Here is a 27,589-nt window from a genome sequence, read left to right on the forward strand (position 1 = left end):
TGTTGGGAGGCCTGCAGGGCCTCAGGGCCCCTCAGACAGGGATGGGCTCTGGCCGGTGCTCCCCCCCACCCCAGGGGCCCTCAGTCTCTTAGGATCTCCCCCTCCTGGTGATCCTTTGGCCAAGGTCCCAGCCCTGCCCACTGCGGACCACCCCCAGGCCCACTGAGGGCTGTGGGGAGGAGAGCCTGGTCAGACAGAGTGTCCCGCAACAGTCCGGTGAGAAAGACGGCACTTTATTCAGCCCTCTCCACACAGGAAGTCGAGTATCCAGCCTCCAGCACAGTCTGCGGGGATGGGCGGGACACGTACTCCCAGGGCAGGCAACCCCAGAGGCCGGGCTGGAGCGCGGCCGGAGCCAGACGCTCAGACAACCCTGCCACTTCCCACCCTAACTGTGGACGGGCCCCGGGATTCAGAAATCTTGCTCTGAGCTGTTACATGAACATGAGTTTGATATTTTAATTAAAAAAGCTATTTCTAGAAAAGGTGTTTACACACAGCCCAAGGAGGCAGCCCTCAGGCGAAGCTGGTCCTGGGCCTGCTATGAGGGTCACTGCCTGGAGGTGATGCTGCACTAATTACATGGTGCCCTTTGCTTTTAAAATCTGAAATTGGATATTCCAAAGCGACTCTGGAAGCTACGTCAGTCTCCTGAATCCTTCATAACAGGGGGGTGTTCAGCTGGTGCAAAGCAGGAAGAATGCGGCACGGTGTCATGGCCCCGGGGACTCAAGCGCACTCCTGAGAAAGCTCAGGAAGGTGGGTGCAGGCCCCGGGCACCCAGCCGACAGCCAGCCACCCCGACGCCGCATCACACCCCACACTCAATCCCAGCACTGTTCACCCGTTATGCCCGCACCCAGGCACTCACCTCAGCTGTAATAAATAAAGTTCAGGACAATAAAAACAAGCAACTCCAAGGGGAAGCCTGCAGCAGACAGGCCCGGGGTACAGATGCTGGAGGAGGGGCCCGCCGCGCCAGGGTGGGGGCAGTTGGGGGGGGGGGTCTGCCTGCTGCCTGTGGCAGACCCTGCGGGGAGGTCGGGGGCTTGACAGCATGTGGGGACCACCCCAGGTGCCCGGCAAAGGCAGCGAGATGAGGATGGAGCCGGAAAAGACTAGCCTCTCCTCAAGCACGCCGGCCACCACGAGGTTCACAAGCACACACATTTCTGCAGCAGAAAACTGGGCCACTAAACAAGTGAGATAACGCATAAATACCAAGGAAGCCTCTAGAACACGCCCCCTTAAATAACTGAAATAAAAACCTTTAGCACCCACCGCCCCCTCACATGGGTGTCCACTGGAGGACTCAGAGCTACTCCTCTTGTCCAAGGTCCATCAGCGGCTGAGCACCAGGTTTCACATCATCTAGAAGCTGTCCCCTTTGCTCGTCCCGCCAGCCCCACCAGCCCCCCGTCTCCCAGGGCCCACATCAGTTCCCTACGGAGCGCTCTGGTCGGCTCTGCCCAAGCCTCCAGAGAGAGAGCCAGACGGTGCTGGGCCACAGCCACTCGGCTCCCCGACCTGAGGCATGCACGAGGCCAAGGGCCTCAGGCGGACGCAGACAGGCCCCTCGAGCGCCCTCTGGGGTGAGACGCAATGAAATCCATCTGAACACCCAGGATGGGGGGTGAGGCGATGACGAAGCATGACCAATTCTTGCACAGGGGAGGCTTCCTTTTCAAGGGCTTCATCAGCACCTTTCCTGGCATAACTGACGCTCACTTTGCTCAGCTGGGCAGACTGGCGCACGAGGAAGCTCGGCGCTAGCTAGCTGGTTGAAGGATTAGGTGAGAATCCAAGGTCACTCAGGAAAGGACGTGGATGCCCACACGAGAGCGTCAGACGAGGTTCCCGGGAGCCACGGAGATGGCAGGTGTGGTCTGCTCACTGGTTCACACTGACGCTCAGGAATCCAAGTCCGCGACACACGAAACAGCTTCTCCAGGCCGAGGAGGCTGTGTCTGCCCGGTGCACCCCTGCGGCGGGTCCTCTCCTCCGTGGCAGATGCCACCAGGGGGTGAGCGGGAAGGCCCGAGCCGCCTCAGGAGCCGGGGGGTGTGCAGGGCCACAACCGTCACCGGCCGGCCACCCTAGCCCACCACGGCTGGGACCCCACAGCGCGGGGCCCCTGCTGACCCAGAGAAGCCTCCCTGGATGGGCACGGGGGCTCCGAGCTGACTCAATCTTCATGGAATGATGAGTGTTAAAAATTACTTGATTATGAAGTTTCTGATTTATTCCAGATAAAATATTAGGTCCGTCACTAAGAATCACTTCAAAGCAATCAGCATCACGTTGGGACCACTGCGGCGGGAGGGGGCGCGAGGGCCTGCGGGCCGGGGGCTGGGCCAGCCCTAGCTCTGCACCTCGGCCGCCTCCTTCTCTGCCTTCTCCTTGGCCTTCTCCTTCTCCTCCACCTTCTCCTCCTTCTCCAGCGTGGCCACGATCTCGGCCACCTGGCTGGTGGAGATGTGGATGTCCTCTTGGTCCACCAGCTCGATGACCTGTGCACAAGGGAGGGATGCGGGGCTCAGGCGGCTCCGCCCCTCACGGCAGAGGCCCCCCCAGAGCACAGCGGGCAGGCGGGATGCAGCGACTGGCCAGGCGGGCCCTCGGCACTGTCCTTCCAGGGACTGGGGTCCTCCACCCGCCCTGGACTTCTGAGGACCAGAACCCCCACCCCAAGGAGCCAACAGACCCCAGAGCCCAGGCCACACAGAGCCTGGAGAGGGGTTTGGGGCACAGGAAGCCCAAGGCCACAGGCCTGGGCAGGGTGCCAGCTGGGCCTCCCGGGACCCAGGGCTGCAGGCAGGGGGGCTGCACAGCCCAGAGGCTGCAGGCCAGGCCCCACGGGGCAGAGCATCAGGAGCCCCAAGGAGGGCTGCAGGTACCACCATGGTGAGGACGCTGGGCCGCGGCCGCTGGTGTTCTGACCCCACTGGGCTGGGGACACAAGAGCCACAGAAACGCCGGAGCCCACAGGCTTCTGACAAGGTGTAGCCCCAGCACTGGGTGCCGGGTCCTCTCAGGCCTCGGGGGCCCCACGCCCACCAGCTGCCCCCAGGGATGCTGAGGGGCATGCGGCTCCTCTCCAGGGCTGCATGCCCCAGGCACCCCAACGCTATGCTTCCCAGACCCCGCCAGGGTCCTGCGGGGCTGGGAGAGGCCCCGTGCCCAGGACTTACTGCCCTCCCTTCTCCACGTGGTATTCAGAGGGCGGGTGGGCCCGGCCTCTCGGGAGCGGGCGCAGGCGGCCCATGACCCACCTTGACGAGGTCGTCAATGTTGACCTTGCCATCCTTGTTGTCGTCCAGCGCCGAGGCCAGGCTCAGCAGCTTGCTCTCGGGAATGTGCTTGATCTGCTTCATGGCGCTGATGAGCTCGGAGACGCTGATCACAGTCTCCCTGGGGACAAAGCCTGCATGTAGCACCTCACCCCCGTGGGCCCGTAGCCCAGACCTGAGCCAGCAGCCCTCCACCCAGGGCCCCCTCGCCCCATCAGCTTGGGACCTCCAGCCAGGGCGGACATAGGCAGAAGCCACCACTTCAGGTGGTCGCCCGTTGCGCACAGCTGCCTGGCACAACCAGCCTCTCTGGGGCGATGAGGACAGGGGGCTCCTCAGGCCCGTCTGTGCCTGGGGCAGGGTGGGCGGGGCCGGGAGGGGACACTGGCCTCATCTGGAGTTAGGGCCACTAACCCAGGAAGGCAGAGGCGCCCCCCGGAGATGTGGGCAGTCGCAGCGCAGGGCCCAGCCCGCAGGAGTGAGGGGAGTCAGCCGCTGCCGCCTGGAGAGCTTTCCTTCATCTGCAGCCCCTCACGGGACACCCCCTGCCGGCTGCCGACCCAGGCCCCTGGGACGCACCGTGCAGAGCTGGCCCCCGCACAGGGATCCTGACTGCAGGGGCTCAGGACGAGGGAGGCGGCGGGAGAGAGCGCAGTGGTCTGAGGACGCAGCGCCGAGCGAGCAGGGCTGAAGCTGGAGGGAGGGAGGGAGAGGCTGGGGGCGCTGTGACCCACGGAGGCTCTGGAAGGACTGGCGATGGTGGCCTGAGAGGGCCAGGAGGGCTGATGCAGAGAGAGCAGGCAAGCTGCCAGAGGCCTTCCCGACGTGGTGACAGCACCACACTGTGTGTGTGCACGTGTCTAAGCGTGTGCACGTCTGTACGTGTGCACTGTGCACGTGTGCGTGTGTCTGTGCGTGTGCACATCTGCACGTGTGCACGTGACTGTGCATGTGCACGCATGCAGTGTGCTAGGAAGACCTGACTCAGGGCTGCTTCAGTGACAGCATCATGGAGAAGCTACAGCTGCCAGATCAGAGGGAAGGGGTGGCTGGCAGGTACCCAGGTTGAAAGCGGTGCCGAGTCAGAGGCCCCAGGCTGGAGTCCAAGGCGTCGCACTCACCCTGCAGGCGCACCCTCAGCAGCAGGGCCCAGCTTGCCCGCCTTCTGGTCGGCCTCCAGCTGCGCCAGCAGGCTGTCCATCTGCCCGATCATCTGCTGCACCCGCTTGGTCAGTCTCTTGCTGGCTTTAGACTCTTCCACATACATTTCTTCACCAGTCTTTGAAAGTTCCTTCTTGATTTCCTGTAAATCCTAATAAAATTATTTAGTTGTAAACAGATCGTCTTACGGCAAAAAAGAAACCTTAAGTTTACCTTTGAAAGTAAGTGGGTCAGTCCAGGAGAAGGAAATGGCAACCCACTCCAGATTTCTTGCCTGGAGAATCCCATGGACAGAGGAGCCTGGTGGGCTACAGTCCACAGGGTCGCAAAGAGTCAGATATGACTGAGTGACTTCACTTTCACTTTCAACCCTCAGCTGAGACTTTCAGCTCTTGTTTGCTATTGATTATTTTCTTGAGTTCTCAAAGACCTGTGACCATATTTTTTTTTAAGTTGCCTGTTTTCTAATTGCATCACTTTACACACTGTTGTCTAATAATAAGTGGTATTTAGAATGCCTTCTTAATTATTTTGAGCAGCCATTGCCTGTATTTTCTTAGCACCTCCTTGGTTTTCTTAAGTGAACTCATCTGACAGGGAAATGCAGCCTTTTTGTTTGCCCTCTCTGCATACTGGACCGTCTGAGTCAGTGTTCTAACTAATCCCTGATGGTCTCTGAGCTACTGTTCTACCAGACTCAGTAGTTATGTGCTTCAGGAACTTTTCGGTAGAATTGGTCCTATAGGAGACTCTTGGTGTCACCTTTGTTATCTTAAAAGCTGGTCCCTTCGCTGAGGCTCTTAATTTTTTGAAAACTTGATGCTATTTCAGCTGAAAAAAATTGGCAAGGCTATTTAAAAAATTGAGGGAAGCCATTTAAGAAATTGAAAAGTAATCGCAAACAACATTGGGTAGTTGTGACTTTCAGTTCTGTATCAGTTGAATTTTTGTGCTCTTTTCCCTGTGTACGTGGTGGTTCTATTTTTCTCCAATAAAACTTTTTATTTAAAAAAAAAAAAATAAAGTAAGTGGGTCAGTCCAAATTACATCACGGAAGGGGAAAGGTCTGGGCTGTGGTGGAGCAGACCTGCTTACTTCAGCCACAAAGCTGCTCACTCATTCCTGACCACCATGCAGGTCTGTTCTCATCTTTGAAAACTCAAACATAGTTTTCGTATCAAAGGAAATCCGGACTCATTTCTGAATCCTGATTGTCTTCCTAATGGATAAAAGAATCAAGGAATGGGAGTGTCTGCTTTCCCTAAGAGCAAGCGTCACTGGGAACAATGGGAACTGACATGGGGATTCGAGGACCTGCACAATGAGAGGGCTGCCACGAGGAGGAGGAGAAAATGGCAAATTAGTTTTACCAATCTCAAAAAGGAAAAAGAACTAGTATGTAAGAAAGAAGTCTCTTTTGGGAAGTCACGAACAAACATAAGATTTCATATACCCAGTGACCAGGCTGTTCATCTGATACCTTCATGTGTTTAGAAACTAAAAAGATACCTGCTTGTCACCTACAAGGGCGAATGGCCAGCATTCCAGGGGAAAGGGACCCACTGGAATGACTGGAGGCGGTACCGAGCGGGGTTTCCGTAAACTCAGTCTTCCCTCCAGAGGCGCCCAGGCCAGTGGGCCCTGGCCTGCGGCAGGCGTGGCGGGCGCTGAGCGCAGCCCACCTGGCTGTAGTCCTGGACGTCCTCCTTTAGCAGCTCCAGCTCCTCCTTCTCCTTAGTCAGGGATTTCTTCTGCTCCTTCAGTTTCGAGCACGCATTGCTAAGTACATCAATTTCCTCTTGAGTTATTTCCTCTTCCTGGAAACAAAACAAACCAGCAAACCAAAAAAACCTACGTGAAAGGGAGTAACTGGGTTCGCCGGAAGGGCTGGCCCACTTTTCCGTCCGAGCAGTGTCCTTGTAGGCAGCATTGTCGCGCCCCGGTGTGCCCCCCACTCCTGAGGGTGCCTGCGCAGGTGTGTCTGGCAGACCCCCACGGAGCCACCACCACCCGACCAAGAAGCAGCATCACCCCAAAAGTTTCCTCGAATCAGGAACCCCCCACCCTGGGACTTCTGTCATGACAGACTCATTGAATTCTCATGGAATTCTGACAAACGGTGTCACACGGCTCGAGCTCCGTCACTCAGATTCACCGTGACGGTGTGCTCCTTTAACCGCCACGTACAACTCCATCCGCCAGTGCAAGGACCTGCTCGTCCATCATCATGCCCATCCTCTGTTGTTGCTCAGTCGCTCAGTCATGTCTGACTCTCTGCGACCCCGTGGACTGCAGCACGCCAGGCCTCCCTGTCCCTCACTGACCCCCGGAGCGCGCTCAAACTCATGTCCATTGAGTCGGTGATGGCATCCAACCATCTCATCCTGTCATCCCCTTCTCCTCTCCTGCTTTCCATCTTTCCCAGCATCAGGGTCTTTTTTAATGAGTCTAGAAAACATGGCTGGTCCCTTGAATTTCCACATACGTTAATAAGCTTGTCAATGTCAACAACAAAGGATGCTGGGATTGTAGTGGTCTTGAATCCACAGATCAGCTAGGAAGAATTAACAGCCTACCAACATTAAGTCTTCATGTCTTAAGAGTGCAGTGAAAGCTCTCTACTTACTGCTTTAATTTACCTCAACAACAGTTTATAGCATCCTGTACAGGTCTTCATGCCTATTTCCAAATCTACCCCCAAGTAGTTCACTTTTGGGGTATGATCTATCTGTGACATGTGTGAAAATTTCAACATGGGTGTTCATCTCTAGCACTAAGAAGTACAATCACTCTCAGGCACTCACGGCACCTGTGAACAGTCCACCACCACATGACTTCATCTTCTCTTCTAACCATCCTGGCTAGACCCTGCGGCCGACGCAGAGCAGGCGGGGCGCGGACACCCCAGCCGCTCAGGGGTGCCCCTCGCTGCTCTGCGGTCAGAAGGCTCACTCCCACGTCAGCTGAGGACAGGGCTCAGTTCAGCCCACTACTTTCTGTACCTCTGCTGAGACGATCGCTCACGGTTTTGCTCTTGAGTCTGTTAATGTGCTTGTGACACTAATATTTCTGGATTCCTTAAACAAGCCCCACCAGGTCATGATGCGTTTTCTAACTTAACTATTTGTTCAGCTAATCCTTACTTATGAACATCTGCTCATCGTTTTGACTGCACTGGGTCTTCGCTGCCGTGTGCAGGCCTGCTCTACTTGCAGTGGCTTCTCCTGGCGCAGAGCACAGGCCCCAGAGTGTGTCGGCTTCACCAGCGGCGGCTCACAGGCTGAGCCTGTGGGACCCTCCTGGGCAGGTGGACTCCTGACCACTGACAGCCAGGGCAGCCAGTCACACCGCACTGTCCTTCTTACAGAGCAGCCACACGGCACTTCTGGAGCTCGCGGAGAACCACACTCTGCTCAGGACAGATCCCATCTGCGGCTGCCTCTGACTCCCCTGGTGCGGCCTCCGGAGGCGCTCATCTCAGGGTAGGGTCCTCCTCCTCTTCAGCTTCCTGCCAAGAGGATGTGCGGTCCGGGAAGGACTTCTTCCCTCTGTGTGGACGCAGCAGCACTGCTACCCCGAAGCCTTTCCCTGCGGTGAGGTTTTCAGCGACTTGGGTTCTCTGTCCCCGGAGACGGCCGACACCCCAAGACCCCTCCACTGCAGACGGGAAATGGCGCTGCCCCGCTCTCCGAGGCATCTTTCTCATAAGCCAAGGTTCTTTGTTTGAAGTTTTGTGTGCTTCCTGCTAAGTCATCTTTGGCAACCCTTAGTTCACAAGCTCTCCTAAGAGTTCAAACGTCCCTCTCTGCCTCAGTCCTATTTGCACTGGCAATGGGCCGCCTCTCTCTGCATGGAGCCATCACCAGGCCCGAGTGCAGACTGATGAGCCCTTCCCCCAGGCAGCGCTCGTGAGCCTGCCAGACCCCGCCTCTAATCTGCTTCCCGCCTCAGCCCCAAACTGCCTTCAGAATGACCTCAGGGACCTCGGTCCCTGACCCTTCCCAGGTCTCCTTTAGAGGCACGGGCAGCCCGGGCTCCCAGGAGCCTCGTTCCTCAAGCCGCATGTCAGTGACATGGAGCGCTGGTCATCTGTCTCCCGGGCCGTCACTGGCTGGGGCAGAGCACAGTGGGCATACCGCAGGCTGTGCAAGCCCCCGCCCACCGCTGCCCCTGAAGCTGCGCCTCAGCAGGACCCCCACCCGACGCTCCATGCCTTCTCTTCTCACACGAGTAGCCTTTCACCACCCCGTGCCCTATCACAGGCCCTTCCCACCCACCGGCCTGGAGGGCCCACGTCCCCCGGCTCCTCCCTGAGGCCCTGCAGTGGGGCTTTCTCCTCCACCTCCAATGACCCCACGCTGGCCCTCAGGGCTCCATCCTCAGATGGCACCCCTGGGCCCTTGGCACACCTCACGAAGCCCAGCCCCACCCAGGTGTTGACAAGCGCGACCTCACAGGGGTCCCCACCCCATGACTCGCTGGGAAGCCCCAGATGTAACGTGCCGCCCTGCTTCCTCTCTCCTACGCCAGCTACTGATGACACTGCACCTGCCGTGAGCATGACCCCGCGCAGCGCCGTCAGAAGCTGCTCCGCCCGCCGCGCCCCTGTACCAAGGCCTGCCCGGCGGCAGGGGTGTTGAGTGTGGGTCCAGGGCAGGACGGTGAGGCTGCCAGAAGCGAGCACCCAGGTATGCAGCACATTGGAAGGTGACAGCACAGTGAGCCTCCACAAGGACCATACCCGTATCCCTGCTGGGCATCCTGCCCGAGGAGCATGGGCTGAGCCAAGGCTGGGCCACCTCCCTTCCGGGCTCGCTCTCCACACCCCGCGACCGTGCACCGTCACCCTCCGCAGCCAGGCTGCAGCCGTCTGGGCCCCCCGTCCTCGGGAGCCCCTGGAGCCGCTGGCGTCTGGCGGCTGCACACCGCTCCCTCTGGTGAGCACCGTTACCTTCAAGCCTTCTAGGACGGGCGCGCTGTCCTTCAAGACCTCGGGAGGCAGGATCACAGCAGGCTCTTCCGGCTGCAGCTCAGCCACCGGCCTCCCCGGGGCACCTTCGGCCACCACCTCGGGCTCCGCTTCCTTCTGAAACGCAAGGCCGCTGCCGGCTCAGCACCCACTGCAGGACCGCGACTTTCTGGGGAGTCCACACCGGCAGAGACGCCGCTAGCCAGAGGGCCAGCTCCATGAGGGTCGAGGTCTGTGGAGCCTGGCCGACCGGCAGCAAGCGCACTTCCACAAGGCTCCCCCGCAGGACGCTCCAAGCTAGCGCTGTATGGGCTGAGGCGCGCTCACGCCGCTCCTCCTCCAGGCCCCAGCATCCACAGGGCCTCGATCCTCAGCTTCAGGGTCTTGGGCCCAGGCTGGCAGCGCCGGCTTCACCCCCCGCCCACACCCGCGCCGCCCCACTCACTGCTGCCTGGGCCGCGGCCGCCTGGCTCTTCCTCTGCAGCTCCTTCTCGCGGTGCTCCTGCTGGATGGCCGCCTCCTCCTGCAGCGTGGCCTCCAGCTTCGCCTTGTTGTCCACCTGCTCGCCCTCCACCTCGGCCACCTTCACCTGGGCTTCCTTCGCCTTCAGGGAGGGGAGCCCGTGAGCGTGCCCCAACGCCGGGCAGCGTCCCCACCAGCACAGCCCCAGCACCCAGCCAGTGTCTCCAGGCGTTGTCCCCTCCAGGCCTGCTTCCCAAGGAGAAGGACCCCAAGGGCCACCTTCCCACGTCCCGCAGGGCCCTCAGGGGAGAAAAGACAGACAAGAGAGAGAGAGTTGGGGGCATCTCCCCGAGAAGCGAGGGGCCCAACAGAGAGTAGCAGAGGGGTCCGGCTGCACGCACCACGATCTCCGGGAGGGTCTGCAGGGTGGACTTGAGCTGGTCAGCGGGTGACAGGGTCTCAGGAAGGTACATGGCCCGGGACAGGATGAGCAGCGATGTCGGGATCTCCTGGTGCAGGTGCAGCTCTAGCCACTGTGAGCGGGAGTTCAAGACCCAGGCTCACCTCCGGCCTGGCCGCCCACAGGACCTGGCCGAACCCTCCCCACTCTGGTCTGCGTTGGGGAGGGGAGCGGGGTGCAGGCTGGCAGCAAACATAGCAGTGCCTGAGTGGACCCCATCATCCGAGTGAGCTCTCCCAGAAACGCCTCAAGCCCTACAAGGTGTCTGTCGGCTGCCACGCTCACACCTGAGTCCCGGGTGGCAGATGCCCTGCAGTGAGACTGCGGGCCTGGGGCACATGGAGCAGGACGCGCCGCCAGGGGCTGCTGAGAGCAGGGCCAGCAGCGGCCGGGCTGGCCTGGGGCCCACTGGCCCACACCCCAGCCTCCGCTGAGGGGCACGCGGGACTCTCACAGAAAGCTGGCCTGGCCGTCGGGCATCCTCACAAGACCAGGCAGAGTAGCAGGAAAGACTCCAGTGGTGACCCAGAGCCCTGCCCAGGCGTACACAGGCCCCGCCAGGCGGGCGCAGAGCCGCGGGGGCCTCCAGCCGGGGTTGAAGGGCCCTGCCCCACGCACCTGCTTCAGCTGGTCCCGCAGGCGGTCTTCTGTGACACCCAGGGCCCGCATGCCTCGCGCCCGACACGCCGCCTGCAGCTCCTTGACGTTCAGGCTGTCAACGCCCTCCTCGGCGATCAGCTGTCAAAGGAAGAAGGAAGAAGCCGGTGACCTCCAGAGGGCTCACCCCTCGAGGGAGGGTCTGTGCTGTCTGCATACACACACTAGTCTAAGCGTGTGATTAGAACCTTCCCGACATACTCTGCCAAACACGAGGAAAATGCCCCCCCCACCCACCCGAGGCGCGAGTTCTGAGTTTGCAGGGACCAGACCATCTGACAGAGGGAGGGACCTCAGGGTCAAGGGCCAGGACCCACCGCGGGATGCAGGCCTTCCACCAGGCCCAGGCCCCGCGCTGCCTGAATCCCGCAGTCCTCCCGTGCCCCGCACAGCCAGCGTCCTCTGTGTTCCCAGGACGGGAGAGGAAGGACGGGACTGGGGTGACTGCGCTCAAGATGCCTCCTGACCCTCCCTGTGCAGCCTGAGGCCGCAGTGACCAAGTGGGAAGCACGCAGGAGTGCCCGGGGCAGGGGGCACATCACCGGGGTCTCGAGGAGCCTGTGCAGGGATGAGGGGACAGAAGGGAAGGAGAAGGCCAACAGCGCCCGCTGCCAGCCAGGGGACAGCCACGGCACCCTGTGCAGCCGTGCGGGCCCCCGTCACACCTGACGGGTGGTCTCAGGGCACGCCCGGGAGGCGATGCCAAGCCGTGCCCACGAGGACCTCAAGAGGCCCCTTCAGACACAGCCGCCCCCGGACAAGAGTCTGCTCTGCCATCGGTCATCTGCACGCTGCGGAAGCTTCCGGTTGGCCCTGGAGACCCAGGCAGCCCCTGTGTCGGTGAGCACGCCACACCCACAATGGTCCTGCTCCCACCGCTCGCCCAGGGCAGGACGTCTGGCCTGTCTCCAGCGCTGAGTAGTTATGAGAGGTGGTGTGATGACTCCCCCTGCCCATCCTCTAGCAGCGCCCACGGGCCCTTTGCGCTTCCCAGCGCCTCGCCGTGTCCTTTTTCAGGGGCTGCTCTGAGGGCAGGATGCATTCAACTCATCACGAGTTGACCCGCAGGGGCCTCATCCCATCCTCCCCCGCTGACTGAACTCATCCGAACGCCACCGCTGGACACAGAGTCCATCTCTGCTTCCACCATCACACTTCACCTCACAGGGCCAACTCACCAGCAGGAGTGAAAGCCTGTCGCCTGTCACACACAGTCGCTTCCAGATGCTCCGCCATAAGCTTGGTTTTCCTTCACCTGAGAACATCCTGATTCCCCCTCATCCCAGTTTTTTCTAAATTTTTAATTTAATTTTTATTTTTGCTGAATACAGGACTGAGTTGACAGTTTTTTTTTTTTTTTTTCAGCACATAAAGAAACACTTCTCAGTTCCTTCTGGCCTCCAGGCTTGTGACAAGAAATGCACTCTCATTCAAACTGTTTGCCCTGCAGTCTCTCTTATCACTTTCAAAATTATTTGTCTTTTAAGTTTGTTCATCTGATTCTGTCTTCATGTGGATTTCTATGGGTACGTCCTGTCTGAGATTCACTTGGTTTCTTAAGTCTGTAGATTTATGTCTTTTACTGAATCTGGGAAATGGCCAATGGTCAATATGACCCACTGTATCTGTCCACTCAGCGCTGGTGCCCACCAACTGCCTTTTCTCACTGAGGTCCTTCCTCCTGGTTCTTAGCACGAGGAGTGATTTTCAGAGGAGGCTGGACACTTTGGGTTTGGGGCTACGAGGTCCTGGCTCTCTTGCCTTCTGTCCTAGCAGGTTCCCTCCCACAGCACTCTGGCGGGGTGTGACACCCCACTTTCACAGGCGTGTAACAGACAGTGTGGCATCTACTGATCCAAACTAACAGCCAAAGTTGTTTACATCGCCCCTGTGGCCTTTCCTGGGTGTGCAAAAATTGTATTTCAAACTCTCCAACCACAAACCCAGACCTCTGTTTCACTTCCTGCCCAATCAGAAACGTCTCCAGCTGACCACGCCCACTGAACCAGGGATAAAGGCCAAGTCACAGTTCTGCCTCCCCTCATTTCCTGGTCTCTGGGAACTGTGAGCACGAGCTCCCTCCAACGGCCCTGAGCTCTCCGTGACATCACTCAGTCGTACCCGTAAATTGCATCCTGGGCACGTTCTGGAACAGGTGGGATTGGCTTCCACTGAGGTCAGGGCAGAGGCTCTTCTGACTGCTGGACCGGGTGGGTGGACTCTGGGCCCCCGTCAGCATGCTTGCTGGCTGGGAGGGGCAGGAGAGCCTCCTGACCAGCCCCTCCTGACACCACTCTAGTGGGGGGGTGGGGGGTGAGCGTCTCAGGCCTGAGGATGGGTGTGGAGAGCGGCCCCCGGCAGGTCCCCACCACAGATGGGCAGCAGGGGACGAGCCGGCCTCCACAGACATCACCAAGGGGTCCACGCTCAGCCCTGCCGCCCAGCACGGGGGCAGGGTGGGGACACGTCCTGGGCGCCTGGCTGCAGCGACGCTCAGACGTCTCCTGTCTTGCGGGGTGACCTCCCTCCTGTGCTCAGAGGATGGGCTTCTGAAGTCTGTTCTCATCAGTGCCTTCGGGCGTCTTCAGGCCCAAGGCTGGGTCTCTTGAGGCACAGACTTCCCGTCAGTCCCGGGGTCTCAGACGCCTCTTCCTGCTTTCCAGACGTCTTATGCAGGTCTTCACCTCACGTCAAGAGGAAAGCACACCCCATCCACTGCTCAACTGCAGAGGTCTGGCCGCCCCCCACCTCCCAGGAGTCCCAGCACTGAGGTCAGGCCCCCTGTTCAACATCACACAACAGTGAGTGGCCAGGCCCCAACCAAGGCTGCCTGCCTTCAGGCTGCCTGCTCCCAGGTGGGGCAGCCACATGGCAGGCTTTCCACACCACGTCTCTTCATGCCTACGAAATGCGGTACTGATCTGCTTCCAGAGAACAAGACAGACAGTTTTACCTGAAAATGGGAATCTCAGAGGATGGATTTAAGAGTAATCAGATCAAGAGGAAGAGAGGATAGGTAACCTGATGTACTGGGGGGTGGGTGGTATTTAATGAGACAATGGAAACACCAGAACCAGGAAACAGTAGTAGAGACACACCATCTCGGGACGTTACTGTGAAACTGATAAATCCAAACAAAATCTGAGGTGCTGCAGAGAAAGATGGCCATCTTCAGAGAACAGTAACAGGCCTGGTGGCTGACACACACTCAGCAGCATCTTTAAACATGAAGAAGACGCGCGAGCCCTGGGTCCTCTGCCCAGCAACACCCTGCAGGAGGGAGGCTAATACAGAGGGGACTTGTCAAGTGGAGGAAACGGCCTGGGTGGAAACAGGCAGGAAGGCCCGGGGTCAGGAGGAGAAACACGTGGTGGTGCACAGACACGCAGGCAATGCACACAAGGGGGAGGGTAATGCGGCAGGGCCCCGCAGCCCCAGCACACATGTGGCGGGAAAAGCATCTACTCTGCTAGACTCCTGTGCTCAGGGAAGCCGGCTGTAAACTCTAGAGAAACAGCTCAGGTAATAAGTAAATAAGCTAATGGAAAGAGGACGCAAGAGTAAACAGCTAATTAATGCAAAGAAGGCAAGGAAAGAGATTAAGTGGAACATAAAACCGGCAGGAGGAACAGAGTATAAACTAAATACGCCAGCTATGAGACAGAAGGTCGTCCGCGCAGGTCAGAACAACAGCAAGCACATTCAGCAGATGTCAGGACGGGAATCCTGTAAGTGAAACAGCAAGCTGGCCCACCGCAGACACTAGACGCCACGGAACGAAGGCTGAAAGGGCACCGGAGAGGACGCGGGCGCCCCGAGGCCTCTTCCCGGGAGACGCACACGCGAGGCGACTGCGGGCCAGCAGGGGGCAGCCGGGGCGTGGTCAGGACCTGCTTCTGACTTCCTGCCCTTTGCTCGGGCGGCCCCAGTTCTAGGTCACTAGTTTATAGGATTTATCAAAGATCTGGGGTAAAACCTACAGTAAAAGGCTTTGATCAGAGTGCTCTTTAGGGAAGCACAAGCTTCGTTAAAGTAACGGATAATAAATTATGACATACCCCTATGATGCAAGTGAGGCCGCTGTAAAACCCACCTTCTCAGTGACTACTTCCTACCACGGAGGTGGGCTGTCATGGCTGCTGAACCCGTGCGACCCCAGCACAGCCCGGACGCGCGCCCACCTTGTCGTCCGCCTTGATGGAGCGCAGCCTCATGGTGAGCTGGAAGCGCAGGAAGTTGTTGGTGCCGATGGACTGCAGCTCCAGCAGCTTGCACAGCGCCACCAGCTGCGGGCGCGTGAGGTTGTCCAGGGTCAGCTCGTCCTCAAACAGCTTGGAAAAACGCATGATTTCCTCATTGCTGGGTCTCTCGCCCGTCTCGCGGATCTGCGGGAGCCATCGCAAGGGTCACTACTAGCGGGCTGAGTGTCCCTTGGCACCCCCACAACCCCCGGGCACACGCCTCGAGTCAGGAAACAAAGCAGAAGGGCTGTCCACAGCCTCCCTCAGCTCTACGCTCAGAAACGCCCACAGGAGTGGCCAGTGGGACCCACACTCGAGTGCAGACCGGCCAGGCTTCTGCGAGCAGGGCGTCATGCAGCACGCGGAGTCTCGTCCCTGGACCCCGCGTGCTGTGCCAGCAGGCAAAGGCGGCTGGCAGGAAGGAGCTGGGGCCTCTCCATGTGGGGCAGAAAACCCACCTCCCTCCCTGAGAGTGGACATGGCCATGGGGCAGTCTGCCCCCTCCCCTCCAGCCCAGGCCCCGCCTGTCACAAGTGTGGGCCCTCGGTTCCTGCCCCAGGGCTGCTGCAGTCTGGAGACCCACAAGAGGCTGGTGGACGGCAGTGCACATCCCCGGGACAGCGGTGTGGCCTCCACGGGCTCGGGGTGGGACCAGTTACATCCCTCCAGCCCTGGCCCTGAACCCCACCCTCACTGTGCACAGCGAAAGAGGGGGAAAGGAGGCAGGGGCCCCAGCCTGTAACCAGCTCCAGGGACCACAGGACAAGCCACAGGGACAAAGCATCACAGCACCTTCTGGAAGAACACGGAGAAGTCTTTGGTGGCACTCCCCTTGGCAGCCTTGTTCTTCAGGGCCATCTCCTCGATGGTGTCCTGAAGGAACTTGGCCAGCTCCAGCTTGACCCGCAGCTCCTTCTTCAGCCTCTCCTCCTGCGAGGTCAGAGAGGGCACTGCACCCCAGCCCCCAGCTGCCGGCACGACGGTGCAGCCCCAGCAACGAGTGCACATGCCCCCAGCCCAGCCTCCCAGGCGCCTCTGAACAGCGCTGCCTCCGAACAGCGCTTCCTCCACCGATGAGCTGTGTTCCCAAACTTTCCAGCTCATGACAGGAAATTCTGGGTGACACACCTGCCCCCCGCCACAGCCCACCACAGAAGGGACCCACAAATTCCATAAACAGCCAGTTAGTAAAGCTTTTCAGACCCTGTGGGCTGAGCCACGGGAAACATGAAGGCCATCAGACAGTACATACACAGTGGGGCACACGTGTCCCCAAAAGGCCTTATTGCCCAGGGGGCGGGGCCGGCGTGGGCCTCAGTTGGCCAGCCTTGCCCCAGACCCGTGTGCTCCCCTGTAACAGGCCTCGCTCTGGGCTTGGGGACGCTGCTCTAGAGAAACCATAACCTATGACACTTGAACAATGCAGCTCTGGAACCACTTCAAGCTGGGCCTGGAACGGGCTGGTCACCTTGCTGGACTGGGTCTCGAACGTGGACGGCAGCATGTTGGGGAAGAGCTTCACAGCGACGGGCAGCAGGAACTCCATGAAGGGCACCACCACAAAGACCAGGAAGGGCACGAGGCGGAAGAGGTCAGCGCAGATGCGGAGGAACTGGACGGGCAGAGGGCCGAGGGTGAGCGGAGAGCACGCCTTCTCACAACGGCAGGGGAGCGGCGGCGGGCCCTCCCAGGGAGCGGACAGGGCTCCGCAGGCACCCCGGGGGCCAAACCATGCGGTTTCAGAAAAGCTGGGTGCGGGGGGCTCCCAGGACTCCTTGCTCCCACTACAGGGGGCACAGGTCAGATCCCTGGCTGGGGATCTGTCACCCATGCTGTGTGGAGTACGGCCAAGAGTTTAAAAAAGGAAAAGAAAAGCTGGGTGGGAGCTAACTCTGCGAGAAGTGGCGCCCGTCACTGGCAGCTGCTGCACGCGGGCCAGCCCAGGGCTTCAGCAGTTGCCCCCCGGCCCGGCGGAGAGCTGGACAGGACCATACCCTGAGGACTGGCCCTCAGCGAAGCCCCAAGGAGGGCTGCAGCCACACCTCGTACTCCACACACTGATAAAAATCAACTGTTTCTCTATACTCTCAATAAACAAATGGAAAATGAAGTTTTAAAATTCCATTTACCTACAACAGACAAAACATGGAAGCAACCCAAATGTCTACAGACGGATGAATGAATAAACAAAACTGTGGTCTATCCACACGATGGAAGGTTATCCAGCCTTAAAAAGGAAGGAGATTCTGACACCTGTCACAACAAGGGTGAACCTCAAGGACAGTCTGCTCAGGGAAACAAGCCAGTCACAAAGGACAGACCCTCTGCGATTCCACTGATATGAGGTCCCTAGAGGGGTCAGATTAAGACACAGGAAGTAGAGTGGTGGGGCCAGAGGCTGGGGCAGGAGACGGGGAGCTGTTATCTAACCAGGCAGGTTCAGCTGAGGAAGAGATGAAGAGTTCTGGTGGTACCGACTTCACCACAGTGTGAATGGACTTAATGTCACAGACTGTTTATTTAAAAATGGGTAAAAATAAATTTTAGGGTGCATATTTTCCAACAAAGGAACGTTCCATTTAAATATCATGAAAAAACATGGAACGACACACAACTGCAGAGGAGACCAGGCAAAGTCCCGTTCGACTCCCCATGCCCTCCCAGGAGCGCCCCACCGTTTATTCTCTGACACAGGTGGTCTCAGTGCCCTGCTGCCCCAGCCCCTGATCGGCCGTGCTCCCGGAGCCGGTCCCCCTCGGGGCGGTGCGGAGGCGCCCATTACCTGCCTGCGCTCGCGGCGGGTCAGGCTGTGGCCGTGGAGGATGCGCCAGAGCGTGCGCGCGGCGATCTTGGTGTCGATCCAGAGCAGGCGGAAGCCGTGGTAGTAGTGCTTCAGCTCGTCCAGGACCCGCTGCCCCAGGGGCTTCCCCACGGCCGCCTGTGCGGGCGGGCTGTACACCGGGCCGCCTTCCTCCAGCTTCTTGTTCTTGTCCTTGAGGGACCGGAGGGACTTCTCCACCACGGAGTCATCGCGCAGCGGACTCGACGAGTGCCAGCAGCGCGCAGGCAGGCGCCCCGGCCCCGCGAGCACCGCGCACGCGCGCTGGGGCCTCGGCGCCCAGCAGCGCAGGGGGTGGCCACGGAAGGACAGGTAGACGGGGTGGACGGGAGTGCGGCTGCCCGACGGAACAGGCCTTGGGAGGGAGAGAAGAGGGGTGAGGTGCCGGCCAGCTGCCGGTCTCACCTCCCGGCCAACTGTCCCGGCAGGACAGACAGACTCCCGGCCCCTCCCTGGCGGGAGCCACTCCCACTGTCAGAGGCGAAGGGGCTGCTCACAGAGGTCTGGCAGCCCCAAAGGAGCAGGTCAGACACAACCAACCAGCAGAGGCTCAACCCGCAGAGCAGAAGGACCCAGCCTCCTGGAGGGGCCCCCAGGCCAGTGCTTTCCCCTAATGGCGAGTTTTCACCAAGACCCACGGCTCCTGTGCAAGTGCTGAAATTTAGGGAGAATGTTCCAGTCAAGAATGACCCGGACCTATGCATCAGCTGACCACAGGCCTTTGTGCAGAAGGGTGGACGCGCAGGGTAGAGCCCGCAGCCCAGGCCTCTCCTCCCGCACAGGCCCCTCGGTCAGGCCCAGGCCCAGGCCCGCCTCTCCTCCCACACCGGGGCTTCTCTTGGCCCCTGACCTGCAAGACCGCTCTTGAGCTCACCCTCTCAAATCCTCACATGCGGACCGCCTCCCACTGGACCACCAGCTCCAGGAGGCCCCGCGAGGAGCGGGTGAGCTGCCTGCACGCCTCGGTACCCTCTCCACTGGCACCACATCAGGCCTGCAGGGCACCTGACCCTGTGGCAGCAAAAGAACCAGCGTGCTCCTCCAGCGCAACACAGCTGTACCCTCAGGTCTGCCTGCAGACGGCCATGCGAGGAGGGCCACTGGCTGTAGCTGAGTTTCTGGAGCCTGCGCCGGGCACTGCCCAGCTCTCAGTGCCCATCCAGACCTAGCATGGCCCAAGGTCTGGGCACAACGAGGAGGTCCTCCTCCAGCGGCAGAAGGCCGCTCAGAATCTATCGCTGAACAGGATTTACCTCACAGTCCTCCTCCTGTGTTTCACGCCTTTGTACCTTACCTGTCCCTTAGAGAATGCTTCCTCTCACACACAAGTCCACCCTGGGGCAGCCAGAGGCCCGGCGGCAGGGCTGTTTGTTGCCAGCACACCCCAGCTTCTTCCCACCTATCTGGTCATCTCTGCACGCCTGGTCTGCTGCCAGCAGCGGGGACTCAAGGTCTGCGCAGCCTGGCCCAGGTCAAACTTGGGTTGTGCTGCTGACTGCCACGTGACCTGGGACAGGCAGCCTCCCTGCTGTGCGAGCAGCCCATGGGGATGAACCCCGAGCAGCTCCTCAGGCACGCTTGGGGCTGAGACGCCGCCAGTCGGGGTGGAGGAAGCTCTGCCCTTACATGTGGGGGCACTGGATGGCCGCCTTGGCTCTGGCCAGCTGGGCAGTGACGGCTGCAGCCTCTCTTGTCCCAGGCCCTTGCTTCTGCCTTAAAGGGCCAGGTAGGTCCTGTCCCACCGGTCCCTCAGCCCTGCCCTGTCTGAGTCCCAGTGGCTGGAGAATGGCCTCGCCCAGAGCCCAGCAGGGCCCACGCCTGCATCCTCTGCCCTCCCAGCGGGCGGTGACCACGCCCACCCAGGAAGGCGCCTCACCTCCTGTCTTCACCAAGCTTAACTATCCACTTTTCCAACCCCATTACCGAGGAGGCAAGTGGCTTCCACAAGGTATGACGTCAGTGACAAGGGGCAGTCAGGAGGCAAGGACAGAGACCCAGGAAGGCAGACCCAGCAGAGCAGCCTAGGGCGTATTGGGCGAGGGCTGTGAGGGCCCAGGAATCCGGCTGCCTTCAGGCACGTTTGAGAGGCTATCAACTGTCTAGCCAGGGCAATCTAGCTATTTTCAAAAAGTACAAATTATATAATTTATCACTTAAAAAATCTCCATTGAAATGAAACTAACCTGGGCACCACCGTCTCTTGGTGGGCAGAGGGCGGCCCCCACTCTCCCCAGCGGCCAGGGCCCAGGCATCCGTGTCCTGAAAGCGCTGGCCGCTCAGCTGGGCGGGGCCAGGACCCCGCCACCTACCCCACGCCCCGCAGCCTTTCTTTTCCTTCTCTCTTTTGGGATGAACCATCTTCAGAGAGAGCGCGTCTGTATGTGCACAGCACTCTAGGTGAAAGCTGCATCTCAACAGGAATCACACATCGCTGCAGGAGGCCCTGCCCATCTGCCCAAGGACGTGGACCCAGGTCCACCTCAGCCCAGCACCTGCCCATACCTTCCGGGGGAGAAGCCAAGCGGGGCCGCCAGAGCGTCCCTGCGCCCAAGGCGCCCGCCGCAGGGACCCAACCAGCTCTCCACACAGGCACGACTCGACTCTGACGCCTGCCAAACCAGGGGTCAGCATGCCAAGAGGGCGGCCTGGGGTCGGGCCAGGTGGGTGCCAACCCTCCCTGTGCCCCGCAGCTCCTCAGGGCAAACAGGAGAGGGAAGGCAGGATGGAGCAACAGGCACTGCAGCAACACATGACCCTGGAGGCGGCCCCAAAGCACAGGTGCCCAGGGACCCCACCCTGCCCGCAGAACAACGTGCACGTCGGCTGGGACCTGGGGACCGCGGCCCACAACACCCACTGGAGCCTTGGAGGCCACAGGACAGCCTTGTGAGGGAGGGCACTTTAACTTTCTAAATGCTGTGAACTTATACAACGCTAGATCGCTGTTTTCTGCTGTCATCATAATGCATGAGTGACTACGGCTCTCTGCTAACAGACCTGGCCACCGAGATTAAAAAAACTACAACAGAAGCAAATGCACTGGGAAGGAAAAGACAAAAAAAATCATTACAGTGCACTTGGGGATTAACTACCAGATGAGCTAAAAACAACTCACAGAGCTGTGTGAAGTGGCCACACAGGAGACCTCGAGTGAGTGACGTCCATGCCACCAACAATCACCGAGAAAGGCGACACAGAGGGAGCGCCCGGCACCTCCAAACGGAGCACAGCTGGGAGCTGTCTTAAAGGCAGTGCACGCTGCCTAAGCAAAGAACATGACACACTCTTTCCCCAAGGAGAGAAAGTCTTAATAAAGAAAACAACTTATCGTGGAAAGAGTACAAAGTTAATATTCCCAAATGATGTTACAGATTTAATGACGTTCCAGTTACAATCCCCCAAAGACCATTTCAGAACTGAACTCATTCAGAAGTTTGTCTGGAAGGCTGTGGAGAACAGAGGTGCCAGCAGGGGTGGATCCTCCCTGCTCAAGGGCGGCGGGCGCCAGCTGACCCGAGGCACCCGGGCTGGTCCAGACCACACACCTGTTCGGCAGTCACTACCTTAAAACCAACAACTTCACACCAAAACCCGACAGCTGAGCCTGCAGGCCACACCCTACACACAATCCCCAAGTCACCTCCCTGGGCCCCCAAACCCCGGAATGCCAGCCGCAGGTTACAAAGGTCACTGAGAACTCTGACAGCCGGAAGGATGCACTTCAGTGAGAGCAGAGAGGTTCTAGGCTCATATGCTAATGCCTCTATGTCATAAAGAGATTGCATGGAGACAAAGTCTGGGGACTGTCAGGAGAGAAGCCTAATCAAATCAAAGCCCAGAGCTGGCTGGGAGCACCCTGGCAGCAGGAGGGGCCTGCGGGGAGGGGCTTTTGGAAAACACTTTGTCGCGTCCCCGTCACACACTGCACACGCACCCCTGCCCCTCCATGAAGGAGTCACTCTCGGGCAGAGAGGCTGGGCGAGCTCCTCATTCCAGCATTTGATGTTAGAACCAAAAAACTGAAAATATGCTTACATACACTTTTGCCTTAACAGCCAAGCACATAACTTGTGCAGTCTTTGTTTTAGGGAATTGAATTGGTCACAGGAAGCACCCTCTCGGAGTTTCAGAGCCAAGAGGAGGAGAAAAGTCAACTAAAGAACCCAAAGCACCCCAGCTCCGGGGACAAGGGGTCATAAGGGGCTGGACACTCTCACACAAGAAGGATCATGGGTGTCCACTCCAGGCACCAGGGCAGGTGGACATGGACGCCCCACCACATAGGTGAGGGTCAGGAGACCAAGCCTGGGGTGCGGACGGGGCTGATGGCAGACAGGGAGAGCGCAGCAGCTCCACAGGAAACACATCTGTGGGTGACGGCAAACAGGGAAGCCCTCTCACCACACTCCAGGTCCATCCCCAGACCAGTAGGGAAAGCCCCACGATCAGTCCACAGGGTCCTCTGGGAAGGACCGAGCGTGGTGTGGGGGAGGGTCTGTGGGCGTTCACACGAGAAGGCCCTGGAACAGCAGCTGTGTGAGGATGGAAGAGCCTCAGCAACTGTGCAGACTGCGGACAGCGCTGCAGGTTTAGAACAGAGATACGAGGGACTTCCTGTGGTCCAAGGGCTAAGGCTCCACACTCCCAATGCAGGGGCCTGGGTTTGATCCTTGTCAGGGAATTAAATCCCACATGCCACAACTAAGACTCAGCACAGCCAAATAAATTAATTAAAAAAAAGAAAAAAGACCAGAATAATACACCAAAAAGGCTGATAATACCTGTAACAGGTCCTGGGATTATGAGTGTTTATTTTCCAAATATTCACTAAAATATGTGGTTACATATGTCAAGATGAAAAAATACTGGTTTAAAAGAACAAAGTAGGATATACCACCCACCCCCGAGCCAAGAATCACATCACCTGAGCACTTTCAAGCCCCCATGTTTAAACAGGCAGAAAGTGACATTCATTTACTCACACGTAGCTCATCAACCCCACAGCACTGGCACCACTAAGGCAGGCCGGATCCCCAACAGGACCTGTGACAAAAACAGAAAAAACAAAGTCAGTTTCAAACAGTGGCTTTATGCAGGCATCTCTTCCTTCTGTGGAGCAAGTTTCTGGAAGCCCACTCTGAGTGTTGTGTGGTGAGGGCTCTGCCCCAGGTGAAATGTAGTGTCTTGGTAGCATCCCTGGCTGAACACACCCTAACTTGGGGACCAGACTCCGGTGGCCATAGGCCCAGGGAGCCCGGGTCATCAGGTCTCCCCAGGTGGGACCACCCCGACTCACTCCAGCTGCCTCTGGTTGAAGAGGCAGGGCACACATGACCCCTAACAGGCAGACAGCTGCACAGAGCAAGCAAGGTCAGGTCAGGTCAGTCGCTCAGTCATGTCTGACTCTGCAACGCCATGGACTGCAGCATGCCAGGCTTCCCTGTCCATCACCAACTCCCGGAGTTTACTCAAAGTCCGTCAAGCCAGTGATGGCATCCAACCATCTCATCCTCTGTCGTCCCCTTCTCCTCCTGCCTTCAATCTTTCCCAGCATCAAGTCTTTTCCAATGAGTCAGCTCTTTGCATCAGGTTGGCCAAAGTATTGGAGTTTCAACTTCAGCATCAGTCCTTCCAGTGAATATTCAGGACTGATCTCCTTTAGGATGGACTGGTTGGATCTCCTTGCAGTCCAAGGGACTCTCAAGAGTCTTCTCCAACACCACAGTTCAAAAGCATCAATCTTTCAGTGCTCAGCTTTCTTTATAGTTCAACTCTCACATCCATACATGGCTACTGGAATAACCATAGCTTTGACTAGATGGCAAGGGCCCCATCCAAATGACCCAATACCCCCCATGCCCATGTGAAGGGTGGGGGTTATGAGAATGACCAGGAAAACCAAAACCAAGAGTAAACCGTTTCTTGGATATACCATGTTGATGAGCGCACAGCACATTTTTAGGATTCTGATATACTTCTAACACTTTCTTTAACTCTAGTTCCCAAGCCGTCACTCCAGCCGAGGTGGACCCATCTACCTTGTCTCCCAAACAGAAGCTTCCCCACAACCTTGCAACAACCAGACCAGCTGCCACAGCACCCAGCACCCCCTGGCCTGCCCCCTCCTGACCCTGGCAGCCCCTTCCCCTGCTCTCCCCACTCAGAAGCCTTCACAGTAAACTCAGACTGGGCTCCAGGCTCTGCAGGGGGTTGCCGGGCCACTCCGTCCTCCTGAGGGCCCTTCTGTGGTTTCTTTCCCAACACCCACCCTCCACCTCTCACCCCCACTGGGTCTCCTACGACTCAGTTCTACTCTTACTCCCCAGAGGGCATGCAGACCCACAGGTGAAGGGCTTGGTCCCACAAGACTGTCACCACTTCAAATGCCAGTTGCAAGTGGGGTCTGCACACTTCTGCCAACTATAAATTCTGGAGTTCCCATGACCCCTTCAGTTTTGATAATTTGCTAGAATGCCCCCCAGAACCCAAGAAAGTACTCAAGCCAACACCGTGGTTTATCATAAAGGATACAGACAGACAGCTAGATGGAAAGGGATACAGTGTGAGACCTGGGAGCGTCCTCGGGTACAGCGGCTCTTGTCCCCTCTGCCTGGCAGGCACCCCCAGCCCTGACGCTCCCCAGGCCTCCCATCCCCAGTCCCTATCTTCAGGGCCTAGGGATTATCAATTACACCCTTGGTCACTGGCAACTGAATTCCGTCTCCAGACCCCTCCCCTCCTCGTGGGTCTGGAAGGTCCCACCCTCTAATCACAGGTGCATAGCTAGTGCAAACTCTGGTATGTGGGAAAGCAGCTCATTATGAATACCAAAAGATCTGCTTATCATTCAAGAAATTCCTAGGGTTTTGGGGGCTCTGCCAGGAACCCAGGATGAGAAAAAGAAACCAAACTCATTTCTTCCTATGCCACACCTTTATTCACCTGGCGTCCAGGAACCACGTTCTCTGGGTTCTCCCTGCTAAGCTCCAGCAGGATCCTCCCCAGGCACTCCACACCTGAACACACATGGGTACACGAGGTCTTCAGGTCCGACGGGCACCTCACATGCAACAGCTCCAAGAACTCCTGGGTTCCCAGCCCGCTCCCTTGTTTCAATAATGGTGGGAGGCCAGGCCTTCTGTCTCACACCCAGTCCTTGGCAAATCAGGTCAGCCCACCTCTGCAAGTCCCAGCCGACTCCCAAGTCCATGCCACACACAACTTCCTCCCAAAGAGCACAGTGTGCAAAAGGGCAGGAAGTGACTCTACACCTCAGCCACCTCAGCCGGCTGATCAAGGTCAGCAGGCCATGGTAAGTCCTGCTGCAGGAGGCACCCTAGATGGAAGGGATGAGGACACACTTCACCTCCGGGATCTTCCTCCCGAAAACCCTGAACCTGTCTAAACATGAGGAAAACATCAGACAAATCCCAACAGGTGACGTCCTACACTATACCTGACCAGACCTCCTCAAAACTGTCAAGGAAAGTCTGAGGAACCGTTACAGTCAAGATACCAAAAAGAAATTGTGACTAAACGTAATGGGGTGTCCTGGATGGGGTCCTGGGACAAAAATAAAGGACATCAGAATAAACTATGTGCAGAATAAGGGAAACCTGAATACTTTATGCATTATGTAATACTGTGCGTTTACTAATTATGACAAGACCCAAACTGATGTAAGATGTTAATAAAGGAGGCAATGTGCTCCAGAAACAGACTGCCCCCAGCTCAGCTGGGAGCATCATTTCAAGGGTTCTGGGACTGGCTCCCTACAGTCCAGCCCTGGGTCCTGACCATCTCTCAGTCCCTTCATGTCTTAGTTACTATGGGAAACACCTGTGTTCCCGCAATGATTCAAGCACAAAACAAATTCAGCTAACTTCTAAACTGTAAACATGCTACAGAAATGTGCGTGGCCAAAGTATCTTTACCACCATCCTTAAGAAGCAAGAAAGGGGAGAGAGAGAGAGAGAGAGAGAGAGAGAGCGCGCCCTGAGAACAGAAGAGACAACTACAGGCTGGACTGGGCAGCCAGACTGTGGGTTCACAGAGGAGTGCTCGCTGAGGCTCCACGCCCTCCTGGCTCCAAAGGTCTAAGCAGCTGATCAGCCATCAGTGTCAAAAACGACAAGAACCATGTTTTCTAGGGTGCCTTTACAAAGGGTAAATACCTTGAAACAGATAATTTTACTTGAGAATCTCAATCTCACTGGACAAAATAATAAGCAACAGACTGAGAAAGGATATATAAAAAGAAACACGGAGAGCTGGTCAGTGCAGGCGCCCTCCATGTGGGCTCCCGAGAGCCCGGCCTCAGGTGCGGTCTCTGGGTCCCAGCTAGCATCTCTGAGGCTCCAGGGACAACGACACCTGCCTGAGGCCATAGGGGAAGGCCCTGGGACCCTGCACGACGCCCATGTGGAATGCCATAAGGGTATCGGTCCCACGGACGTCCCACAGGACGGGTACAAGTGCCCGCCGTGCCCCCCGCCATCTCTGCAGCCCCAAACGCGGCCCGAAGGCAAGACTGTCTTCGCGAGTGGGCGCCAGGTCCGCTGGGCTCGACCACGAGCGGGGAGCGCCGACACCGCCCCAGGCTGGCTGGCAGCGTGCTCTCTTCAAAACTTTCCGGACGCAGCGGCCGGTGGCCGAGCGATTAAGGTCACGGCGCGAGTGAGTCACGGGCCCGCTCCCGCCCGCACCCACGGCCCGGGCGCTCCCCACCCCCGGGGCGAACGGCCGGCCGGGGCAGGGCGGACGGGCGAGGCCGCGCAAGGTCCCCCCAGGCGGGACCCCGGCTCTGGGCTGGGTCCGAGAGCCGCGACCCGCCCCGTCTGAGGGGGCGGCCGGTCCCGCGGCCCGCCCATCCCGGCCCCCGGCCCCGGCCCCGCGCCGTCTGTCGATCGCCGGCCCCTTACCCCTCGGCGCGGCGGGGCGGGGCGGCGGGAGGCGAGCGGGCCCGCGGCCGCGACAACTCCTCAGTAAGATGGACGCCATGTGCCCGGCGTGCCCGGTGCGCCGGCCTCCCGGCCTCCTCCTGCTGCGGTAGCGGCGGCGGCTCCTCGCCGGCCAGCGGCGCCTCGGCCCGCCTGCGGACGGTTGAGGGCGGCGGTTGGTGGCTGGCGGCGGGCGCTCAGCTCAAGGACCCGGCGCCGGCAGCAGCCATGTCCCGGCATCGACGTCCGGCGGCGCGGGGCGGGGCGGCCGGGTCGCCGCTCCCATTGGGCCCCACGGGCGCACGGCGCAGGCCAGCTGAGGGGTGGGCCCGAGCGGCCGCGGACTGCCGGTCCCGGCGTGCCCCGCGGCCGGCTGCCCCTGCGGCGCGCTGCATTCTGGGTTGGCCGCTCGGCCTCGCGCGTTGGTTGATCGCGGCGCGCGCGCGCTGAGTTGTTCTGCGTCTGCGGCGGCAGCGTCGGGGTGAGGTGGCCGTGCGGCCCCTGAGGACTCCGCCGCGTCGCGTAGCTACTCCCGGCCTGGCCAGTCCGGCTGAGCGCCCCGCTCGGGCTC

General features: G+C 58.9%; 1 protein-coding gene across 3 annotated transcripts; it reads right to left on the reverse strand.

Moving 5' to 3' along the window:
* Positions 1 to 217: 217 nt before the first annotated feature.
* LETM1 (leucine zipper and EF-hand containing transmembrane protein 1) lies at positions 218 to 27,346 on the reverse strand. Of its 3 annotated transcripts, none has more exons than XM_070462457.1 (14): positions 27,001 to 27,346; positions 23,062 to 23,122; positions 18,023 to 18,434; positions 16,709 to 16,852; positions 16,033 to 16,170; positions 15,181 to 15,384; positions 10,961 to 11,080; positions 10,284 to 10,415; positions 9,866 to 10,024; positions 9,403 to 9,534; positions 6,134 to 6,268; positions 4,412 to 4,602; positions 3,273 to 3,411; positions 218 to 2,510 (listed from the first exon to the last, which is right to left on the reverse strand). In XM_070462457.1, exons 1-14 carry the CDS (start codon positions 27,077 to 27,079, stop codon positions 2,361 to 2,363), a joined length of 2,196 nt encoding a protein of 731 aa, XP_070318558.1. In that variant the 5' UTR covers positions 27,080 to 27,346; the 3' UTR covers positions 218 to 2,360. The 3 variants fall into 3 exon arrangements, with proteins under 3 accessions (XP_070318558.1, XP_070318557.1, XP_070318559.1); XM_070462456.1 differs by having other exon boundaries at positions 9,403 to 9,537; positions 27,001 to 27,345; XM_070462458.1 differs by lacking the exon at positions 9,403 to 9,534.
* Positions 27,347 to 27,589: the final 243 nt, after the last annotated feature.

This window comes from Odocoileus virginianus, unplaced genomic scaffold (assembly GCF_023699985.2).
Source record: "Odocoileus virginianus isolate 20LAN1187 ecotype Illinois unplaced genomic scaffold, Ovbor_1.2 Unplaced_Scaffold_5, whole genome shotgun sequence".
NCBI classification, from domain to species: Eukaryota; Metazoa; Chordata; class Mammalia; order Artiodactyla; family Cervidae; genus Odocoileus; species Odocoileus virginianus.